Consider the following 18,389-nt stretch of genomic DNA (forward strand, 5'->3'; position numbering starts at 1 on the left):
AGGGTGAAGGATTTGGGGTGTCACTGCAGCAGGGTGTGAGGGATTTGGGGTGTCAGTGCAGCAGGGTGTGAGGGATTTGGGGTGTCACTGCAGGAGGGTGAGGGATTTGGGGTGTCACTGCAGCAGGTGAGGGATTTGGGGTGTCAGTGCAGCAGGTGAGGGATTTGGGGTGTCACTGCAGGAGGGTGTGAGGGATTTGGGGTGTCAGTGCAGGAGGGTGAGAGATTTGGGGTGTCAGTGGAGCAGGGTGAGGGATTTGGGGTGTCAGTGCAGCAGGGTGAGGGATTTGGGGTGTCACTGCAGCAGGGTGAGGGATTTGGGGTGTCACTGCAGGAGGGTGTGAGGGATTTGGGGTGTCAGTGCAGCAGGGTGAGGGATTTGGGGTGTCAGTGCAGCAGGGTGAGGGATTTGGGGTGTCAGTGCAGCAGGTGAGGGATTTGGGGTGTCACTGCAGGAGGGTGTGAAGGATTTGGGGTGTCACTGCAGGAGGGTGTGAAGGATTTGGGGTGTCAGTGCAGCAGGTGATGGATTTGGGGTGTCACTGCTTCCTGCCCTGTGTGGGAGCAGAGGAAAGCAGCACATCTGGTTAAAAGGAGAGGTTGCAAAATCTATTGTGTGAGCTGGTCTGTGGAATGGGGGTTTAATTAGGGAGTGGGAGGAGAGGATGGATCTGTTGTAGGGCAGCAGAAGGAGCAGGAAGAAGGAGCCAAGCACTGTCCCCATCCCAGCAGAGCTGAAATCCCTGCAGAATCCCCTGGCTCAGCTCACAGGGGCTGCCAGGGATGCTCCAGGCTGTGTCCCTGCGTTGGGATCTGCTGCTGTCACTTCTGCAAGGACTGTCCCACCTGGGGCAGAGTCCACCCAGGACAAAGGCTCTAGACAAAGAGTTTGCAGAGCAGAAAGTGTTTCCTTCTCAGGCCAGGCTTCCCTGCTGGAGCAGGAGGATCCTGGTGATTCTTAATCTGTCTCTTGGTTTTCAGCAGAGGGAGAGAAACGTGACAGGGAAAAATCCCCAACCAAACCAGTTCCCCTTGTCATGGGCTTGCACATGGGAACTGCTGATGTGTTCCAGCAGCAGCTGCAGAAGCCAGCCTGCAGTGTGTGTTTGCCCCAGGAAACTTCAGCAGAGGTGGTTAAATTTCAGCTTGATCCTTTAGCAGGAGCAGCCTGAGCTGTGATGTGTTGGAGTGCTGTTGTTGTTGGGTTGCAGCAGTGATATTCATCCCAGAGAGCCATCTCTCCTTCTCCCCAAGGCCTCCAGTTGTGTTTCAGCATTTTGCTCCAGTTACATTTTCCTGGTGCCTCTAAACATGATGGATGGGAGAGGTCTGGACTGTGTCAAACATCCCCTGATCCTTGGGAGCCTGGGGGATGTGTGTGTATGTCCAGCACAGAGACCACATCTGTGCTCACCTCTGTTTACATGATAAGAAACCCACATTAGCTGAGAGGAGAAATGCAGAATAATTGGCCAAAGCTGTTGGGGAGTGTGACTCAGGGTGCAGGTCCCCTTGAGCTTTCTGGGAAAAAAACCCTGTTTTTCTGTGCTTTGAGTGGGTCCAACTTCAGCTCCCAGCTTGCTGATTTTGTGCATTTTCCTGAAGTCAGAGCCTTTGGTGTGAGGAAGCTCTTCCCAGGTCCCAGGGGTGGCTGTGACCAGGAAGCTCCCAGCCTGCTCTGTGGACAGGGCAAATAAAGAGTTTGTTTTAACCTCTGGCACGTGGGGAACTGCCTCATGTTCTTGTTGATTTTTTCCTGGACTGTTTTCTGTTTCTCCCTTGAAGTGTGTGATAAAGCAGGAGATGTTGTGTAGGAATGGATTGCAGTGGCTGCAGGTAATGTCACCTCTCTGTTTTGGTGTCCTTTGAGCTGGGATGACACCTTGCAATGCTCCAGGGTCTTTTTGGGATACATTTCTGGCAGATGCAGCTTCTGTCCCTTTTTCCTGTGAGAGGCTGCTTGGCCAATGCCATATAAAATCATCCTGAAATGAGCAGATGCCAGATTCCTGTGCACTTGGCCTGGATAGCCTGGATAGCAAATACTATGGGGTGTTTTTTATTTTATTTTATTTTATTTTATTTTATTTTATTTTATTATATTTTATTTTATTTTATTTTATTTTATTTTATTTTATTTTATTATATTTTATATTTTATATTTTATTTTATATTTTTTTTAATTTTATTTTTTATTTTATTTTTAATTTTATTTTTAATTTAATTTAATTTAATTTTATATTTTTTATTTTATATTTTATTTTATATTTTATTTTATATTTTATTTTATTTTTTATTTTATATTTTATTTTATATTTTATTTTATTTTATTTTAATTTTTATTTTATATTTTATTTTATTTTATTTTATTTTATTTTATTTTATTTTATTTTATTTTATTTCTTTGTTTTCTTTTTTTCCCCCCAGCCCTGCATAGAAATGAGCATTGCTGTGCTGTCCTCACTGGGGTTTCTGGAAGCACAGTGACATTCTGTCCTCTGTCTCTCATTGCTTCCTCTGGGGCTCTGCTGCTGAGGTGAATTTCAACCCCTCTTTTCTAACTCCACCTAAAATCTTGCTACTCTTATTACCTGGAAATCTTTTCTATAATTCTGCCTACATCTCTCTCTAAAGGACATTATTCTTGTTGCCATTAACATGTGGAATTTACTGAATGGGTTTTAATGCCTGCATTAGTTATTGTTGAAGTAGGAAGTGTGAGGCAAGGGTGATGTGAATAATTATTCTCTTCCCCAGAAACATTGTTGGGCACCAGCAGCATGTGAAGAGCCCCACAGGGCTGCCTTGTTTCTGATGCACCAAGCCTTTAATGCTGCTGCTCATTCATTCTTTATTAATTGTCTGTATTTCATAATTGCTGATTTAGTTACAGTATTGCCAGCCTGCCTTCCTTGGCGTGTCTCTGCCTGGCTATTCTCATTTGCCTTCTCCACTGCTCTTACTCAAGCTTTTTATGCAACAGTGGGAGAGCAGCTCTGTGGTGAGCAGTAAAGGAAATAAAATACCAAAATAAATCGTGTATTTCACAACTTGGGGCAGAAATATCACGGTGCTGTGATTTGGCTCTCTTTGCTGAGCTGACACCTCTCTCAAGCGCTGTGTGGGGATCTTCTCAGGGCTCCCCTGGCTTTGTCACCTGCCCTCAGGGTGGATTTGGGGTGACTCCTGTGAAAAACGAGGTTCACATCATTTTTATAGAATTTAAAAGTTTAATACAAAAACAATTAGGAGAGAAAAATAAAGTAAAGTACACAGATACAGCCGGGTGTCTCTGCATTCACCTCACTGACAAAGGATTGTCCCTTAAAAACAGAACCCTGCTCCATATCCAGAAATTCTCACACATATTCAGACATTCTTCTGTGGATCTTTGGGCTTCTTCTGTTCAGTTTTCTCTTGCCCCCTTCCCAATAGATCAATGCTCTTGGTGCCATTGAGATTTACATTCCCTGATCCCAGAAATGCAATAAATTCCTCCCCCAGAGTTCTGGGCACTGCTGGCTTCATCTGGATAAGAGAGTTTACAAAAGGAAAGAAGTGTCTCCAGCTATTTTTCAGTCTTTGGGTTATACAGACAAAAATAGTTTTTGTTTTAATGCCATGTCATAGCTTAACATATATATATTATACCACTATTTCTAACAGAAATAAAGGAAACTATGTTAATACAACAAAATTTCCCATTTTAAGCCCAGCTCGTTGTGGCACAGGGCTCAGAGCAGAGGCCATTTCCATCCTGCCCTGCCAAAGCTCCCAAAGGAGGCTGCACAAACACCTTGTGCTGCCTCTGCCTGCACAGCTCAAACCAATGCAGCTCTGATTGAAAACACCACTGTTGGGGTCAGAGATGCAAGGTCTATGCCTTTATCTGTAATGCCTAACTCTGACACCCAAAAAAGCACTGAGTTTCACACAGCACCATGGAGACAACGGTTAGAGTAAGTAGAAAAGATTGAAAATGTAAATGTGTGAATTAGAAAGTTTCTTGAATCACTGGGTGAATGGGTTGAGGTTTAGAGTTTAAATTAGTTTAGAGAGCAGGGGACAAGATGGAGGATTTAGGGTGTTGTGTCTTGTCCTTCTTCTTTCTTCTTCATGTTCTTTTCCTGGAGGTTTTTGGGTGGTTTTAAGTGATTGGGTAAAAGATGTCAGAGTGCAGCACACAGGTGTTGGGTCATTGGGTCACTAAGAAAAATAATTGAGTTGGCACCTGTTAATTGGCTAAATGGACATATAAAAGACCTTGAAGAAAATCTTTGTTGGCCATTTTACCCCTTTTCTATCATAGTGCACACAGCTCCTTGTACCTTGTAATGCTGATAAGGAAAAATAAACAACTGAGACCAAACGAGAGAAAAAACTGCCTCCCTCTCATCAATCTTCAGTTCAAGGGGAAAAGAACCCAAATCCAAAAGTCCATAAAGAGACAACCACGAATTCCAGCAGATGTGGGCTTCCCAAGGAATGTGCTGCTGCTTGCTGTAGCAGCAGGTGGTAAATAGGAGAAGGTGTGGAGCTCATTCCCTGAGCTCTGCCCACAGATCACACCGAGCCCCTCCTCGTTTCCCTTGGCTGCGGGGAGCAGCTCAGGGCCGAATGTTGTTTTTATAACCAGTTTGACCAGTAGGCACCCACACACCTCACACCCTGCTGGGGCACCCCAGGGACAGCTTGCCTCCTCCCTCCCGGCTCCAGCCCGTGTCCTTTTCGCTTCCTTGCACTTCTGGAAGGGGTTTGGAGATGTCTGCAGGGTCTCCATCCACCTTCATGCCTGGCTGAGCAGCGCTGCTGTCCCAGCCCCTGGGCACTGGGAGCTCTCACTGAACGTGCCCAGGGGCAGGAGGAAGGGGATGGCTGGGCTGGAGTCCTTCTTTCCTGAGCTGGGTGTTATTCCAGGCCCCTGCAGTGGACACTGAGCCTTGCCCGGGGAGCCTGGTGGCTTTGGTGAGCTGCAGGTGGAACTGGGGGATGGAAGGAGCTGGGAACTGAGCTCCTGCCCCAGCCCTGCATCCCTCATGGCACAGCACTGCTGCTGCTGCTGGGCTGCCCCAGGCCTCCTTGGAACTCTGCTTCAGAGGTGTTTTAGAAACAACAACCACACACAGAGAGGTATGGAACGCCCGAGGATTTCTTGTAAGGGAGGAAAATCATCCTGCAAATGGAAGTCTTCAAAAGAAAGGGTTGGCACAAGTTGCTGTGTGTGAACTGTCTCCATTTAACCCTGTGACTGATACTGATTTAATTCAGCTCTGATTTCTCTGAGCTTCCTGTGAAGCTGCTCCTGCTGCAGATGGCTGGTGAGCGTGTCCCAGTTTGCCACCTCAACTTGTGAAGCTCGGGGGTAGTGAGGGGAGGCTGGAGGAAGCGGAGGGAGGCAGCTCTCGGGGAGGAAATAGCAAACCGAGCAGAAGGCATTGATTGTGAAGTGTTCCATGTTATTGGAAAACATATTTTGTGTGATAGATGGCTATGCTGCAATCCTGGGGTGCTTTTGAAGCAGCAGCCTTAACTTTGCTCTGCTGCTCTCACAGCACGGGTATTTTTAGCCTGGTTCCCATTTATACCCATGGGTACACACAACCATCACAGACGGTTACCAGAATTAAACCCGAAGTTGGATGGGAAAACAGGCACTGACCTTGTCAGTGCAAACCAAAATCATATCTATTTCAGACAAACACAGGCACCTCAGAGCTGCATTTCCCATATGTGCAAATGCAAACTCCGGGGAGCTGTGGAAGGGTTTTAAAAAGCATCACTGAGCCCAAGAACAAGCAGCCAGTACTTCTTTATTCCTCCTCCCTTCCAAATTACTGTGGCCTTAAATTTAAGTCCAGCTTGTGCCAAAACCACGGCAAAGGGGCGTAGGCAGGAGGAGAGGGGATATTTAATCCTGAGTTTAAACCCAGACTGTCAGGACAGCAGAGGTGTCCAGCATGTTTGGCCATGCCGTGCTGGCAGTGTGCCCATGGGGCTGCTGAGAACCTTCAGCCCCAGGTATCTCCATGTTCCTGTGCCCCACAGTGCCACCATCCCTGCTGCAAGTGTGAGCACCACGGGCTGCCTCTGTCCTCAGGAGCAGGGAGCACAAGCAAAAGGAGATTCCCAAATTTCCCTGCTTTTCTGCTCTTTCTGTATCCCAGCTCCTGGAGGGAGCAGGGAGGTGCTGCAGGCATCCCTGCTCGTGTGTGGAGCATGGGCATGGCCAGATTTGCAGAGTCACAGAGGAACTGGGGTGGGACCCCACAGTGGAGGGTGTGGGAGTCCTCAGACACAGGCAGCAGCTCAGCACTCTGGTAGGGTGGCTTAAAGCAGTGTTTTAAAAACAATGGAGCTTCAGTCCATTACTGCTGCTCACATCGGTAGGCTGAGCTGGTGTTTCAGTGCTCCCCTCCAGCCAGCCCGAGTCCCCTGAGGGTGTGAGGCACAGCCCGGAGTGCTGGGCTGGCAGCTGCTCTGAGCCATGCTCAGAAATGCCTTTTGGGTGTTGCTGCCTGCCCTGCCCCAGCAGCAGGGCACGCTGCCAGCTTCTGCTTCTGGGCAGGGAGTGATGGATGCTGGAGCATCCTGGGGAGCCCTGGCAGGATCTGCCTCCCTCCCTCCTGCCCTGGGCTCTGGGGGAGGCAGCTGGACACTGCCCAGCCTGGCACTGTGATCCTGCCCCATCCTGGCACTGTGATCCTGCCCCAGCCTGGCACTGTGGGCTCTGCCCCATCCTGGCACTGTGCTCTGCCCCATCCTGGCACTGTGGGCTCTGCTCTGCCCCAGCCTGGCACTGTGATCCTGCCCAAGCCTGGCACTGTGGGCTCTGCCCCATCCTGGCACTGTGGGCTCTGCTCTTCCCCATCCTGGCACTGTGCTCTGCCCCATCCTGGCACTGTGGGCTCTGCCCCATCCTGGCACTGTGGGCTCTGCTCTGCCCCATCCTGGCACTGTGGGCTCTGCTCTTCCCCATCCTGGCACTGTGATCCTGCCCCATCCTGGCACTGTGAGCTCTGCCCCATCCTGGCACTGTGATCCTTCCCCATCCTGGCACTGTGATCCTTCCCCATCCTGGCACTGTGGGCTCTGTTCTGCCCCATCCTGGCACTGTGGGCTCTGCCCCATCCTGGCACTGTGGGCTCTGCCCCATCCTGGCACTGTGAGCTCTGCCCCATCCTGGCACTGTGGGCTCTGCCCCATCCTGGCACTGTGATCCTGCCCCATCCTGGCACTGTGCTCTGCCCCATCCTGGCACTGTGGGCTGTGCTGCTGTGCCCTGCTGCTGACAGCCTGGCACTGGGGCTGCAGTGGTTCCCCTCTCCTCAGTGCTGCTCTCCGGGCTGGAAGGCACTCTTCTCCCGGTTATCCAGCAGCAGGAAGAGGGCAGGAGGTGTTCTGCCTGCAGTCTGTCCCCGCTGCTTTGGCAGGAGCGTGGCACCCAGCTCTGGCTGTTGGCTGCCCCACAAAGGGCTGGGGGAAGCTGGTGCTGCCTCCCTGCTCGTCCTGCTTTCCCTGCCCAGCCCAGCATGGCTTGGCTTCCCTGGCCAGGAAAAAAGGGCCTTTCCCTCGCAGGTTCCCGTTCCCACACAGCCCACGGGTGCCCTCTGAGCCCCTGCAGGGCGCTGGGGCTGGTGCCATCTCTTTGTGTGGCTCAGAAAAGCCAAATCCCCGTGCCCAGTGCAGAGCTGCCTCTGCCACCCCTCCCAGTTACGGCTCTCAGGATCCCAGCAGGTTCCTCTGGCTTCCCTCCTGGGCAGCTGCTGGACATTTCTGAGCTTTGCTGTGGTTCCCTGTGTTTCCAGCAGCAGGGATTGCCAGGTGCCCGCTGAACTGGAGCTGTCATTTTGTAATAAGTTAATTCTTCATCAAGAGCACAGCCCCGAGTGCAGGGAGTGCCAGCGTTGGCCTGGGCTGAGCCAGGGTGAAAGTCCAGCTCAGGAGGTGTTTTATGAGGCTTTTTATGAGCTGCTGAGCCAGGCAGGGGAGCTCAGAGCTCAGGGTGCTGCCCAGGCAGCCCTCTGCATTCAGCTGCCTGGGGGTACCTGCCTTCACCCACAGCTCTGTGTCCTTTCTGTGTGAGCACACACCAATACAGCTTTCTGGCTAAAATAAAATAATATAATATAATATAAAATAAAATAAAAATAAAATAAAATAAAATAAAATAAGATAAAATAAAATAAAATAAAATAAAATATAAAATAAAATAAAATAAAATATAAAATAAAATATAAAATAAAATAAAATAAAATAAAATAATATAAAAATAAAATAAAATAAAATAGAATAAAATAAAAAAATAAAATAAAATAAAATAAATAATAAAATAAAATAAAATAAAATAAAATATAAAATAAAATAAAATAAAATAAAATAAAAAAATAAAAAAATAAAATAAAATAAAATAAAATAGAATAAAATAGAATAAAATAGAATAAAATAAAATAAAATAAAAAAATAAAAAATAAAATAAAATAAAATAAAATATAAAATAAAATAAAATAAAATATAAAATAAAATAAAATAAAATAAAATATAAAATAAAATATAAAATAAAATAAAATAAAATAATATAAAAATAAAATAAAATAAAATAGAATAAAAAAAAAATAAAATAAAATAAAATAAATAATAAAATAAAATAAAATAAAATATAAAATAAAATAAAATAAAATGAAATAAAATGAAATAAAATAAAATAAAATAAAATAAAATAAAATAAAATAAAATAAAATAAAATAAAATAAAATAAGGATTTTATGAGTGCTTTTCCTTACTGTAGATTTTCATCTCCTGCCTCCCAAGCTAGCAGAGCAGCAGTGAGTTTAGTGGGAATTGCTTTTTCCCTATTAATTGAACTCTCAGAACACTGCTCTTTCCCCAGTACAAGATACAAGCTCGTAACCTTTTTTATTCTTTTTTTTTTTCTTTTTTTTTGAGGGGGGGGATAGGTGGTGGATGGGGACAGGGGCAGCTTGATGCACTTAGAGCAACTTCCTTTAAAAAATACTCTGTTTATTTGTATTCTGCTGGCACAATGTGACCATAAAGCATTCCTGGTACCTTCCCTTTCTTACAGCCAGTGCGAGTGGGCAGGCTTCAATTGTACCTGAGGCAGTTTAGGCAGGCTGGAATGAAATGAGGGCATTTTTATTCAGGTTAACATTTTTCAGATGCCTGTGAATGTGGGGGGTGACGGATCTAGAGAGGCATCATCTCTCCTCCTCTGCCTGACCCTGTGTGCAGCGTGTTTTCTCACACTTGTGCTGCGTGGAAGCAGCACCACAGGGAGGGGAGCATCTTTCTAGGGATGCTGAGCTCTCCCTGCTTTTCACACATGCCCATCACTCTGGGCCTCACACACAATTTTACCCCGAGCTGACAAGGTTACATGTGCTCTCTGTTAAGTAACATATGTTACTGGCTTCTCCAGCAAGGGCACTTTTAACACTCTGCCGGTAGGAATGTGCTGTGCAGTGATGCACACACCAGCTGCCTTCTTTTCCTTCCAAAGTTATTTAAATACTGAGCTCTGCACAAAAGGCAGATGTTGAAAATAGACTCCCACTAAGCCGAGGCCGATGGGAAGGCTGCTGAGCTCTGATGGAGTGCATGTTTCTCTTCCATTTGAAAAGAGGAATTTTCAAATGTGTTTTTGTGGGCAGGGTAAAATGAAGGGACCATCTTTATTCACTTGGTTACATTTTATGTGTGATGTCGTACTTCTTTTGTGTTACTGAGACCACCTTTGCTTTCCTCTCAAACAGTCGTGGGGGTTTTAAATGATGTATCTCAGATGGCCACTTTTAGTCTTTGCTCAAAAATTTTAATGCAGTTCTTAGAGCTTCAGTGGGAGACTGACTGTGGAGCTGTGCAAATCCAGGAACAGATGATTTTGTTGTTTCCTTTTCCATTTTCTGTGCATTTCCCTGAAATTAATTCTTCTCTTTCTTCTGGCATTGCTATAAAGAAGAATTAATATAATTAACCCAAGCTTGTAATATTATTACAGATATTTAAAAGTCCAGAAATATGCCCGAGATGGGGGAAAATGCCTGGGTTGAAGGCTAAGAAAGCTCTTCTGTTACGGTTTTTAATTGGTTAGAAGTAGTGCAGTGAAATCCTGCATGGTGTGAAAGCAAAGGGAATCATGGGAATGCTGTGCAAATCCTCTTTCCTTTTTAGATTTCAAGCTGGATAATTATTTCTGTATCAGATCTTTATTAAGCCGTAGGCTGGGATTCAGCTCCCCAAGATGGGGCCATGGGTAGCTGAGCTTATCACGTATGAAATGGGTTTTTTCTCCTGGGGCAGTCACCAAATCCCAGTGCCCAGCGAGCGGGGGGTGAACTGCTGCCACCACTGCACCAAACACAGAGACCTTCCATCTCTGGGATGGAATACACTCCCAGCAAGGACTGGGTGCCAGTGGAAACCTGTGCCTTTCCTTTTCCTGTGGGTCAGCCAGTGCTGCTTGTTGTGGGGCCAGCAGCAGGGGCTGGGACTGTGCCACCATCTCAGAACCCCTTTGGTGGCGTTTCCAACCCTGCCATCATCTCCTCTGCTCTCCTCCAGCAGCAGGAGCAGCTGAAATCCTAATGCTCTGCAGCCCCCTGAAGCTTTCTCTGTTTGTTTTGCAGCAGGAGGAGGAATGCTGACACACATGGGCAGGCACAGCAGGTCTCTGTGCCTGGGCAGAGTTGTCATCCCAGGGCAGGGAGGTCCTGATCAGCCGTGCAGAGATGTTCCTCCGTTAAGTGAAGGGTTTTGGGTTCACCCCTTGCAGTCTCGGTGGCTCAGATCTGGCTCAGAGGAACTGCACAGAGCTGACACTTCCTCAGACCGAGTTAGGGAGCCCTCTGAAGCAGCAGAGGTGTCTCCTGGCCCGTGGCACCCCGTGATTTCCCTGCCCAGCCCCGGGATGCCAGAGCAGCCGGGCAGCTGCTGTGGTGCAGGAGGGGCCCTGGGGGATGTGGCTGCTCCTCCCTGCTGCTCTGTGATGAAATGCTGCTTGGTGTCTGGTTGGAGCCCCGGTGGGCACGGGTTTGCTGGTTCTGCTGGCTGGAGCTGCCCTTTGGGGGGACAGCTCATCCCTGGGGCTCCCCTGAGCCTCACAGCGGGCAGCAGCTCTGTGAGCACATGGCTCAGCCTGGCACGGAGCTCGGCTCTCCTCTCGCTGCCAGGATAAAGGATTTAGGGAAGGGTTTAACAAACCTGTCTGCTCCGTCCTTCTGAGGATTTGACTGCTTGGTTTCCAGTGGGTTTTGCTGGAGTTTTGCTGTGAGCCATCAGCACAAGGGGCAGCGTGGCACAGGCTCAGCAGCTCTTCCCACAGCGCTCCCCAGCACTGCCAGGCTCACAGTCCCTTGCCTGCAGCCGGGGATTGTGGAAGCCTCTCCAGGGAGCTCTGCGTGATTCTGTCCCTGAAATGTGCCAGAGCTCAGTAGTGTCTCTGCTGAAACCTCCTGGCCTGTCTGCATTGCTGTCCTGTTAGAGTTGCTCACTCAAAAAACAGGCTAAAAATAGTGTCTTACCCTGAGATATCTTCCTCTGTTCCAGCCACAGCAGCTGGCACTTGGGGTAGCCCAGAGCAGAAACCCCCCAGCACCAGGAGCTCCAAAATGCAGCTGGATGTGTATAATCAGTGATGGTCAGGACCAATAAATCAGGCAGCAGTGCCCAAGGTGCCGTGCAGTCACCCTGGATGCTGCAGAGAGCTTCCAGATCAGCCCTGCAGCTGCTGGAAAATCACACACAGAGCTTCAGAAAGGACTGGGTTAATTACTCCAGGGCAGTCAGGCCAAAACTCATCTTTTCAGGGCTAAATCAAGACATTCCTTTAGTGTGAGGTGCCACCAGCCTAGTGTCCTGACAAGACACAAAGAGGGGATTCTTGAGTGCAGTTTCACCTCCGCTGGTAAGGGTGGGGACGGCACTTGGAAGCCCCCACGGGTGGGTTCTTTGGTGAGACCCTTCTCCATGAGGAACATGGAGGATGCCAGCAGCATTTGGGGACGTGCTGGGGGCTTTGAGGCTGACCAGAGCCTCGGTGGGAGCTGGGCTCTGCTTTCTCCAGCCCATGGCTTCGGCCCCAGCCTGGGTGGGCTTGCCTGCTCACTGCTGGGGGGAGGGCAGAGCAGCTCTCCGAGGCTCCCCAATCCCCCACCCCCTTCAGCCTCTGTAAAACAGCTTTGAGGAATTGCACTTTCAGGTCTTTTATCATTTGATCACAGGTCAGGGCCAGCAGCTTTTCCTGCCTGCTGGCTCTGGCTGCCAGAGCTGATGCATCACGCGGTGCTGGCAGTGTCACAGGAGGCTGGCGTGGGCACCGCTCCCTCTGCACTGCCCAGAGCATGGGAGGGGACATCAAATCCTCGCCTCGGGAGGGCAAGGGGCAGCATGCAGGGCTTGTTCTGGGCACAGAGGGTCTGTCCCCGTGGCCCACAGCTCCATGCAAGGGGGACCAGCAGATCGGGTGCCTGATGTGGCTGCACCTGTGGCAAACCAGGATGGGACTCCTCAAAAGTGCCACAGCAGGATCAGCCCAAATGGATAACTTAGCCTTCTCCCTGCTGGTAACACTCTAAATGCCAGAGTGGGTGGATTTGGGGTAATCTCATTCTCTCCCCAGGCCAGAGCAGAGCTTTGTGTTTAGTCACTGATCTTTGGAAGTTCCTGTTGGGATTTTTTCCTGTCCGGTGACTTCTAATTGAAGTGGATAATTGCATTTTCCCATCTCCCCTGGAGGGGTTCACAGAATCCTCAGCAATCACCTTCAGTTTTACAGTGAGCCCAAAAATACCCAACTCAGAATGCCATTTCACTTTCCAGAGCTCAGCAATGGCCACAAGCCAGCGGGGCAAGCACAGCCAGGCTGCTCATCCCTGGGGACAGGGATCTCCCCAGCTCCCTCTCTGGGGAGGCACAGCCCTTCAGAGGGGCACAGCAAGTGCCTTTGAAACACAAGCTAACATTCCCAGCAGCATCCTGAGCTGGGTAAAGCATTATCCACACCTAGGGGCTGGGTTGCTTTGGTGTGGGCTCCTCCAGATGCTGGGCACTGCAGGCAGAAAGACCCCCTGTCCTGTCCCAGCATGGGGGTACAGACTGGTGTGGGAGCAGGAAAACCTGTCCCTGTCCCTCTTGCCCCCTCCTGGCAAAGCCTCTTCACCCCTCACTGGGGCTGGCCTGGCACAGGAAGGCTCATTCAGGTGTTTTCTTCCCTCTCCTGCAGTATGAGTTTAAAGCCAAGAATATCAAGAAGAAGAAGGTGAATCTCATCGTGTCGGTGGACGGTGTGAAGGTCATCCTGAAGAAGAAGAAGAAGGTAGGCAGCCCCGGTCCCTGGGGCAGCAGAGCCCCTCCCCTCCTGCTGCAGGGACCTGCAGCATCCTTGAATTTCTGGGAAAGCTTGGTGGGCTGGGAGAGGGAGGGGTGGGCTGGGGTCAGCCTGGGGTGAGTGATGTTCCTGCAGGGTGGCTGAGCCAGTCCTGGTGTGGTGCAGAAGGGGCTCAGGGGCCCTGTGGGGGGTGATTTGGGATGTGGCTGGTCCCCAACAGGACCCGACCCTCGGCAAAGGGCTGCAGGGGAGCGGCAGCAGAGCTGTGACAAGAGCTTCCCAAATGTGTCCCTGGACTGTCTCTGTGCCCTGTCCTTGTTCTCAAGGACAGCATCTGACGTGCTAATTTTCAGCTCCTTTCATTGCAGAAAAAAGAGTGGGCCTGGGACGAGAACAAAATGCTCGTCATGCACGATCCCATCTACAGGTAAGGCTGTTGGGTGAGGGGACAGAGGCTTGCATGGCTCTGCCGTGCCCCTTGCCCACACCACAGCAGTGCTGGCCACTGGAGAGCCATGGGCAGCTCATGGCACTTCCCAAAGTCCCCAGCTCTCCTCCTCCACCTTGTTCCCAAAAGCCAAGGGCAGGGGGTGTCTGTCCCAGGGAGGCCAAACTGGAGGGAGAGAGGTCCCCAGCCGTGCTGGGAAGGGGGTGGCAGCAGCTGGGCAAGGCATCCAGCTCTGTCAGCAGGCCAGGAGTGGGCTTGGCTCTTCTCCATCCCTGGAGGGCTCCTGGGCCACTGATGCTGTCCCTGGGGGATGAGCAGAGAAGTCCCGTGCTGCCTTTACAAAATGTTTGCTGCTGCTGAATCAGCAGGCAGATTTTCCCAGCTGAGGTAAAACCACTGCCAGAAAAATTTCGGATGGGCTTTAGCAGGGATGTGCTGCAGAGGTTGGGCATGTGCCAGCACCCCGTGCCATGGGAAGCACTGGTTGTTGCCTTGGCAGTCTCCTGGGCATAATGGGTGTGCTGACATCCTCCATCCTGTCCTTGCAGGATATTCTATGTATCTCATGACTCCCAGGACCTAAAGATCTTCAGCTACATTGCCAGGGATGGCTCCAGCAACGTCTTCAGGTGCAACGTCTTCAAGTCCAAGAAGAAGGTAAAGATGTCCCATCCCATCCGGGTGTACTGCGGGCGGAGCAGCCGGGGCAGGGCCCCGTGGCGCTGCCCTGGAGCTGCCAGCCCAGGGGTGTGAGCCCCCCGAGGGCTGTGCCGGGCTGGGGGTCAGCGCAGAGGCGGCCGGGCTGCAGGTGCGTCCCCACACGCTCCCGCAGAGCCAGGCCATGCGCATCGTGCGCACCGTGGGGCAGGCGTTCGAGGTGTGCCACAAGCTGAGCCTGCAGCACACGCAGCAGAACGCCGACGGCCAGGAGGACGCGGACAGCGAGAGGAACGGAGACGACCTGGACGTGCCAGGTACCGCACAGAGCAGGAGCTGTGGGGTGGTGTGGGGCCAGGAGCCTGGCAGATGTGGGGCACAGAGGGACTGTCCCCCCACGCTGCCCCTTGGTGGCTGACACCTCTGGGCGATGGATTTGCACTGCAGCGCTGTGCTCCAGGCTCCAGCTGGGATCCTGCCCAGCAAGGACCCGTCTGGAGGTGTTAGCTCAGCCTGGGATCCTGCCCAGCAAGGACCAGTCTGGAGGTGTTAGCTCAGGCTGGGATCTTTCCCAGCAAGGACCCGTCTGGAGGTGTTAGCTCAGCCTGGGATCTTTCCCAGCAAGGACCCGTCTGGAGGTGTTAGTTCAGCCTGGGATCCTGCCCAGCAAGGACCTGTCTGGAGGTGTTAGCCTGATGCTCTCAGACATGCCCCTTGCTGAGAGCCCATTAGCAGTGCCCAGGGTTCTGCTCTGTGCTTGGCTGCACACTGCAAACATCGCCCCGCTGCTGCTCCGGCACAGGAGGCCCCAAGCACAGACCTTCCTGGTGTCCCCAGGCATGGCTGGGCCTGGGCCAGCTCTCTGCAGTTCCCAGAACGGACATTGCCGTGTTTCTGGTCTCCCATCAGGCTGTCAGGGCTGCAGGCAGGCCGCAGAGCCCAGTCCCTCTCAGCCCAGTGGGTAGAGGGTGCAGGGGTGCCTGACTGGGGGGCTGCTGCTCCAGCCCCATCACCCTGAGCTCTGCAGGGTCCCAGCCTTGCTCCTTGTGCTGGAGGGGAGGCAGAAGTTTTGTGAGAGGTTAATCAAACCCTCGCAGTGCCGGGCAGGACACTGGCAGGTCCTGTGCGTGGATTCCCTGCCGTGCCCTGCCATGCTGAGGGCTGGATCCCGCACATCCCACCAGGAGCAGCCTGGGCTGTGGTTTCCTGCTGGCCTGTGTGAGCAGTGCTGTCCTGCTGACCTAATCATCGGGCTGCCCTGGGCCGCCCATTGTTTGCTTTTCCTCCACACAATGTCCCGGCCACGATATGCAGCTCCCCGGGGGATTCAGAGCATCTGTTTTTTGTTTTTCTTTCCCGTAATCTCTTGTTTACCTTTCTTCAGCTTTATCTGTGTTTTCTGTTCTCGGTGGCCCGTTTGTCCCACATCAGGGCTTTTGGCTCCCAGGTTTGGTGTGCTGGGGCTGGGGTTTGGCTGCAGCCTCCTCCCGAGCAGCAGCAGCAGCAGCAGCAGCAGCGAGGGCAGCCGTGTCTGTGCACCCGCTCCCCGCAGGGCTGGAGGGTGGGTGGCACGGTGGGACCCGCTGTGGGCATCGCTGCCCGTGCCATGGGCGAGCCAGGGCAGCCCGAGGTGCAGCAGGCCGTGCCCTGTCCCGCAGCCTGCCGCCTCTCCGGCGTGGACAGAGCGGCCGCCTCGGCCGAGGAGACCGACATCGACGCCGTGGAGCTGCCGCTGCCCGGAGCCGACATCCTGGACTTCAGCCGCGGCGTCACCGACCTGGACGCCGTGGGCAAGGAGGTGGGTGCCACACCGGGCCCAGGGTCCCTGGACGCCGTGGGCAAGGAGGTGGGTGCCACACCGGGCCCAGGGTCCCTGCCCTGGGGGTGTCACGGCCCCACCGGCCTGGCCTGCGCCCCTCGGGGTCAGCAGCGATGGCGCAGCGTTCCCCAGCTCCCGGATCAAAGGCTGCCCTTTGGCCGGGGCCCAGGGCACTCCTGCAGAGCGCCGTGCTGGGGCTGTGCAGCCACACGGAAAGGGGAACGGGGCACAGCTGATAGGCATTTGTTTCCCACCAAAAACACAAAAATAAAAGACTTTTTCGACACAGTGGAAATTCCCACGGGAAGCATCAGCCTTTTTGGGAGTTTTCTACCTAAAGTATTTGGGTTGTTGAAACTGAAAAAGTACTGTTTTCAAAGGTGGTAAGCACCCTCAGCAAAGTGTGCTTTGAGTGTAGCTGCTTCTTTTCTGGGTCTTCTGTGCCAAAGCTCGTGTGTGGCTCTCTGGGGCGAGTGCCAGGGGATCACACCTTCAACTCTGTGTTTTGCAGAGCTGCCTCCACCCTGAAGATATCCTGACAGCGTCACCCAAGATGCTGCTGCCCTCATCTGCCCAGCTGCCCGACCTGGGAACACCCCTCTCTGCCCACCACCAGATGCAGCTTCTCCAGCAGCTCCTGCAGCAGCAGCAGCAGCAGACACAAGTGGCCGTGGCACAGGTTGTCCCCTCCGTTCTTTCCCGGGGGCAGTGGCAGGGCTGGGGCACGCTGCTGAGCCCCTGGGTGCTGCTGGAGTCTCCTGCCTGGAGGCAGCGTTGAAGGCAGGCAGCTCCGTGGGGAGGGAGCTCCGTGAGGTGCTTGGCTCTGCTTTGCCTCCAGGTGTGTGGGGCCCCTGCCCCTGTGTGCTCTCCAGTGCCCCAGTGACTGCTGTGTGCCTGGGCTGTGCAGCTGGCTGCTCATTCTCCATCAAGCTGTTTCTCACTGAAGCAGCTCTGGCTGCTTAATCCAACTCATTACCTGAGCTTTACTTGTTCCCTGACCCCTCACAGAGCTCGCTGCAATCCATCAACTTTCTTCATGGCCCGAGCCATGGGCTCCAGCAGCCTTTGTGCTGCCCCGTGGCTTTGCTCCTCTCGCATCACTAGATCAGTATTTGTTGATCAGTTCTGGTTGAGCTGCTGCCTCCAGAGCCCAGATGCCTTTTGGGGTCACAGACTGCCCAGTTGCTTTCCCCTCTGGAAGAGGGATCTGCATCCTTGGGGAATCCTTTGTGTCTGTCCAAGTACAGTGCTGCTCACAATCCAAAAGGCTCCACGGTGCCTGCTCAGAGTGTAAAATATTGCACCCCTTGCTCTTGGGCTGGCTTCACAGAAGGTTGTAAATCCCAGTCCTTTGCCTGGTCTCCTGTCACTCCCAGGCTTGCTGTGCCACCTCGCTGGCCACATTTGGGCTGTCCTGGGGGGCAGGTGGCCCCCAGGGGCCCTGCAGCTGCAGCAGTACTCACAGCTTGGCAGGTACAGAGAGCTTCCTCTTCTTCCTCAAGGTCACTTTCTAGGCCACAGTAAAATAGCCTTTTGTGTTTGCTGGGGATATTTTTGTTTTGGGGTTATTTTTGGTTTGGATATTTTTTTTAAATTTAGTTGTAATCTGTGCTTTCCTGGCTCCAGTCCTTGCTGGAGCAGTTGTAGGAGCCATGGGTGGGTGCCAGGAAGGGGTGCAGAGCCAAAGTGGCCCCCAGGTCACTGCTGTTCCCTCGTGCAGTGTACATTTCTGGGGTTCTCCTTGCTCAAATGCAGATCTGAGAGCTGCCCTGGGCAGGAGGGCACCTTCCTCCTCGGGGGCACGGCTCTGGGGACACAGATGTTCCTACAGAGGTAGTTGTGCTGAAATCAGTGGTGGTCTTTCCCGTCTCCCAGAGCCAGGCTGAGCAGCCAGCTCGCACCCCAGAGCCGTCCCTGCTCGGCAGCTCCCTGCCATGGGTGCTGCTCCAGCCCTGTTTCTGGGAAAGCTGCCCAAAAAGACAGCGCTTCCAGGGCCAGCACCCTCACACCATGGCACCATGCAGTGTGTGGAGCCTTTCTCCTCTGCCATGCCCCTCTGGCTCCTCCTGGGCTGCCCTTTCCAGGCACAGCCACGTGCAGCTCCTGTGCCCCACGGCAGCTCGG

The 18,389-nt window shown here is 52.1% G+C and overlaps 1 protein-coding gene across 4 annotated transcripts in view; it reads left to right on the forward strand.

The window, feature by feature from the left end:
* The window catches only part of NOS1AP (nitric oxide synthase 1 adaptor protein), a 31,655-nt gene that overhangs the window by 8,397 nt on the left and 4,869 nt on the right, over positions 1-18,389 (forward strand). For 2 of the 4 annotated variants that reach the window (XM_015615731.2, XM_015615733.2), the window contains exons 2-7: positions 13,237-13,329; positions 13,695-13,768; positions 14,338-14,446; positions 14,622-14,763; positions 16,105-16,244; positions 16,777-16,944. In XM_015615731.2, the coding sequence (XP_015471217.1) occupies positions 13,237-13,329; positions 13,695-13,768; positions 14,338-14,446; positions 14,622-14,763; positions 16,105-16,244; positions 16,777-16,944 (726 nt within the window). Of the gene's footprint in view, positions 1-13,236; positions 13,330-13,694; positions 13,769-14,337; positions 14,447-14,621; positions 14,764-16,104; positions 16,293-16,776; positions 16,945-18,389 lie in introns of all 4 variants that reach the window. The other 2 variants (XM_015615730.3, XM_015615734.2) reach the window with 2 other exon arrangements.

This window comes from Parus major, unplaced genomic scaffold (genome assembly GCF_001522545.3).
Source record: "Parus major isolate Abel unplaced genomic scaffold, Parus_major1.1 Scaffold246, whole genome shotgun sequence".
In the NCBI taxonomy this organism is placed as follows: domain Eukaryota; kingdom Metazoa; phylum Chordata; class Aves; order Passeriformes; family Paridae; genus Parus; species Parus major.